Source organism: Penaeus chinensis, chromosome 25 (assembly GCF_019202785.1).
Source record: "Penaeus chinensis breed Huanghai No. 1 chromosome 25, ASM1920278v2, whole genome shotgun sequence".
Classification (NCBI taxonomy): Eukaryota; Metazoa; Arthropoda; class Malacostraca; order Decapoda; family Penaeidae; genus Penaeus; species Penaeus chinensis.
The window spans coordinates 8,388,185-8,393,184 of NC_061843.1; the positions used below are offsets into that span (position 1 = coordinate 8,388,185).

The following is a 5,000-nucleotide window of genomic DNA, read 5'->3' on the forward strand; positions in this document are numbered from 1 at the left end:
TTGTTGAACACACTTATTGTCACGGAGGGTTTGTACTCGCTACCAATCACAGACGCCCTCCTGGGGAATGGACATTTTATAGGACGATGCTGGAGGTACAGGAAGCTGATTTCGATTTATGAAACAACAGCTGTATTCTGGACACCTGACTCTCTCGGTAAAGTGAAGTTTTTAGATGTGCAGCAACGTGCCTGAGAGGTCTGTTGGTCTGACAAGCTAATGGAAAGACGAGACTCACTCTTGGTTGGAAGATGTGGCTTTAACTCCAAGATCCACACGGCAGGTCTCGTCGCCGTCCGTCTCACAGCCTGTAAGTATGCCCACCCGTCCTGTCACTGTCGTAGGCTGACTGGGATCCATCACCGGTTGTGCTGATGAGAAGGAATTAGTGAGGAAATACATGGCAAGATCCAAAAGCTGTAAAAAGAAGACCAAAAAAAGGCAAAATTTAACAATGCCAAAATAAAACCTTCAAGCTAAGTCTTTAGACTGAAACATACTCCGGGTATTAATCTGTAATGAATTAATCTGCCAAGTTTCAGACAAGAATACTTACAGATGAAAGAAGAAGGAACACTTACAAAAAAGATTAGTAGATTGGGAATGGTCCAGCTCCCACTCAGCTCTCACCGAAATTGGTTCCCGGGCGTCAAACTTATCCTCCTGGAGGGAAGTACATCAAATCTGTTAGATATTCGAGGAAATGAAGACTGGCTGGATAGCATTGTAAATAAACAGACGAATTACTTGCCTTCAGTGTAATCAAGTAGTCTTTGCACCTTTGGTCTTTTTGCTTGAAATCCTTCCTGTAGGAGTTGGTGTCTGGGAAGAAAGCTCGAGGAGACATGAACTTGTAGTCTAAAGTGATGTTACCTTTGATACCTGCAGACATGGATTCGTTAGGCTACCTAAAATCACTACTTTTCCGCTGATCTCACAGAGAGGGTGAGGGGAGGGAGGGAGGGAGGGAGAGAGAAAGAGAGAAAGAGAGAGAGAGAGGGGGGGGGGTGCAGAACGAGAGAGAGGGAGAGAGTAAGAACGTAAAAAAGTAAGAAAAAGAGAATGAAAGCAAGAGTGTGTGTGTGTGTGTGTGTGTGTGTATGTGTGTGTGTGTGTGTGTGTGTGTGGGTGTGTGTTGTGTTTGTGAGAAAGTGGGAGAGAGAGAGAGAGCTGCTAACCAAAACGGATAAAAAAAAAAAACAGAAAGGAAAGAGAGAGGGGGAATTAAACAACCAACAAACGGAACAATAAAAAAAAAAAAATCATATATTTCACACGGAGGAAGGGGGGGGGGAAGGCTACTCTCACTCTCACCGACATCTAAACGATCCTTGTAGTTGAAACAGACACGCAATTTGAGCGAAGTATCAGTGAGAGCTACACTTAATGGCATCGAGGTTATGCTAGCTGTGACCTCCACCACCGGTCGACTTTTCAGAACCGCTGCGTGGCCGGAGAGGAAACTGCCGATGGCTAAGTCTGGAGAAGCGAGAAGAGAAGTGTGGTTATTAGTCGCATTGCCAGTAATACTCATTTTATTGATATTTTTCGTTTTATTGTCATTATTATTATCATTATTATCACTATCAGATCACTATCATTATCATTATCATTTTTAATATAATTACTATTACTACTATCAACACCATCATCATCATCACTTTCATTAGTCGTAGTAGTATACTGGCTGAATAATAACTAGCAATTTACTTTCCTCCCGCCTTTACCTATGATACTGTAACCCCCTGTGTGTGTGTGTGTGTGTGTGTGTGTGTGTGTGTGTGTGTGTGTGTGTGTGTGTGTGTGTGTGCGTGGGTGTGTGTCGGTCTTTAAGTAATTTTACCCTTCATTCACCTAACTCTACCACATAATACATTACCCTTATGATTCTAACATATCTGTTACCCATGTAGTTGACTCTTATCCCCATCAGGCAGACCAGATAAAAGGGAGACATCAAAGGGCCTCTTCCTAAACAGTAGAATAAGCAAAAATGACAATAAACAAATTGTATAATAGAAAAAATAATATGAATATATCAATAAATAGAAAAGGACAACTGATCATTTTTATAATTCCTGTGCCAATCAACACCTGATGGAACACGTGTACATATTAATATAATATTACTGGAAAAGAGCCTAAAGTAAATATTGTAATGAAAAAAACGACAACATTTGCTGGCACCCATCCCCCTAACTTTAGTCTTCAATCTTCTTTAGTTTCTTCTTGCCTTCTTGCTCTGTTGTCTTAGATTTCTTCCAGACTCCCTCTACAGTCTAACTTCCTTAGCTGAACTTAACCCCCTTCTTACTTTCTCGTAGACGCAGGCACATACGCGGTCTGACCCAGCGCGGCCATCGAACGCTCCTGGGGGTGTGCACTACCCCTATGGTGCGTTATGTATTTTTTCTAATTCCCTACGTGTCTAACTTGTTTGAGGAATAATGAGACAATAAAAGTAATGATGGCAATGACATCAGTGATAAAATAGGTACTTTCGACTTAATTTACACAAACTGGTTCTGAAATCCCGGTGTGTAATGAGACATGAACATTTTTTCGACCAGTTACATCACCCTCGCGTTGAAAGTACATACCAGGATACCCGTTGCCGTCGATATCGATGCCTCTGGAGATGGACATGCCAAAACCCGAGAAAGGCACAGAGAAGTGCTGCGGCAGGAGATGCTGGGAGAACCTCGCCCTCAGACCTTGTGGAGAACCGAGATAAATGTACACAGCTCCGTGACCGTCTTCCCAAGGGGCACCCACTGCTATGTCTAGAAAGGAAGGAAGGAATTCGTTATTACATTATTACAGCTGGTTTATTACTGAGAGAATAATCGAGAGCAGAAGAACCTCCGCTCGATGCCTCATCCCATATCATATATGTATATATATATATATATATATATATATATATATGTGTGTGTGTGTGTGTATGTGTGTGTGTGTGTGTGTGTGTGTTTGTGTGTGTGTGTGTGTGTGTGTGTGTGTTTGTGTGTGTGTGTGTGTGTGTGTGTGTGTGTGTGTGTGTGTGTGTGTGTGTGTGTGTGTGTGTGTGTGTGTGTGTGTGTGTGTAGGTATGTATGTATGTATATAGATATAAAAAAACGTTCAAGAAAAGGGAACGGAGTCTGGAAAAAGTGCATCCAAGTGCATCTACTGGCCTTACAAAGTTAGCATATAAACGACATGTAAAATGACCACCAAAGGAACAGAAAAGAAAATAAGGAATAGCGTGTTGACGGGAACAACCTGTGCGACCTTCTTCAGAGAGTCATTTCTGAAAAGCAGGGAGGTAGTTCAGAAAGAGTGGTTTGACATTTATGACATGTTAGAGAAAAAAAAAACACACACACGGGCGGTGTAAAGGTAAGATAGAGTCTAAGAATGCTGACGTGATGTATTAACAGGGTAGTGGCCCGATTTGCTGATTTTCATAGTTCCGTACTAAACGCGATATCAATGTATTTTATCATCTCCGTCTCTCTGACAGAAGTCCTTTGCTAATATATGTAAGTTGGAACTGAATAGGATGACGGGAGGATAGCTTATGTTCCTTCAAAATTCTGAAATTTAAACTTGTCAAAACCAAAACGTTCTCTCTCTCTCTCTCTCTCTCTCTCTCTCTCTCTCTCTCTCTCTCTCTTTCTCTCACTAGATATACCTACATTTGTCTATATCCATCTGTCAACTTTAGTCCATCTAAATACATCTCTATCTCTATTCGGCTCAATTTCACTCTCACTCTAGATCTGCCGGTAGACATTAAAGCGAATTACATACTATTATATTCAAGAAGCGCGTATTATAAGTTACAAGGCCACACGGCGCTCTCTAAATCCTCCGGTTGGTCCCCCTCCTGTCACTTTCGCATGAGAATTGAAATTAAATTTCCTTAGAGCCTTTTGAAACTTACCTTGGAATCCATCTTGGTTAAGGTCTCCACATGCAGCCAGAGTGGTGCCAAATCTAGCCTCGGCTTTGGCACTTCCATAGTAATGTCTGTCTGATGATTCCATTGTGGCTTGGCCTTGTTGCTGTTGAAGAGTCTGTCATTATTCCTATTATAATGGCACAGTCGATGAGTTATTCATCACAACAATCACTGCATGAAAACTATATAAAAATAAGAATTTATTTATGGAAAAGAGGAAAATATTCTGTGACTGTAATATTCTGATGTGCTTGTATAGGGTTGCAGTATGTCGGAAATCTATTCTCCCCTTTTTCCATGGCCCTTGCACCTCATCTTAACCATGCTTACTTTGTCACTCTGCAGGATCTTGAGCCAGTCTGGAACAGCCTACTTTAGGTATTGCATTTGATTTCTTTCTCAATAGCCATGCCTTCGAATTCCTTGCCTTTCACAAGAGGTCGTGGCGTCTAAAATAGAGAATCTTTCAGAAGGATCTCTCTTGGCTGTGAAAGAGAATCTGCGCCTTCAATCTTTACTGATGTTCCTCCATGTTTCTCAAGTCATCGCACCACATGCAGGGCCATAACTGTCTTGAACTTATCCATACGAGAACTTAATCTCATTTCTGAGACCAGATCTTCGTGGTTCTTAAAATAGACTCGGTAGTTCTTCTACTTTTTTTTCTCAAACAACGACGATTTAGCGTTTTCGGACATATTTATAAGAAATGCTTTAGCATTCTCCTTTTCATATCCCCAGTCCCCAAGTTTCTAGTTCAGCCTTTTGGTCTAAACCATACATACAAGCTTCATTTGTACTCAACGCAGAGGAGAGGTTATCGATGCTTGCTACTACCGCAGGAGACGTATGGATGAGAAAAAATGACTGCACAGTACAAGAGTTATTCATTCTCATTCACAACTTTTTATACAGTTGTCGCAGTTCATCCTTGCTATTACTCTATGAATAGGTATCCAGAAGATAGTCTGCGATCTGCTGGTCCCATTTCATTATAACTATGGTAAAAATAGGACCCATGTCCTCAATGCTGCCTTGCAACTGTTCTGATTTTTCA

General features: G+C 41.3%; 1 protein-coding gene across 3 annotated transcripts in view; it reads right to left on the reverse strand.

The window, feature by feature from the left end:
• The window catches only part of LOC125038741 (integrin alpha-PS3-like), a 28,273-nt gene that overhangs the window by 9,637 nt on the left and 13,636 nt on the right, over positions 1-5,000 (reverse strand). For all 3 annotated transcript variants that reach the window (XM_047632314.1, XM_047632313.1, XM_047632312.1), the window contains exons 9-15: positions 3,926-4,046; positions 2,601-2,783; positions 1,315-1,479; positions 752-882; positions 582-663; positions 239-371; positions 1-60 (exon numbers count right to left, since the gene is read on the reverse strand). The exon at positions 1-60 is cut by the window's left edge and continues 151 nt beyond it. In XM_047632314.1, coding sequence (XP_047488270.1) covers positions 1-60; positions 239-371; positions 582-663; positions 752-882; positions 1,315-1,479; positions 2,601-2,783; positions 3,926-4,046 — 875 coding nt within the window. The remainder of the gene's footprint in view (positions 61-238; positions 372-581; positions 664-751; positions 883-1,314; positions 1,480-2,600; positions 2,784-3,925; positions 4,047-5,000) is intronic.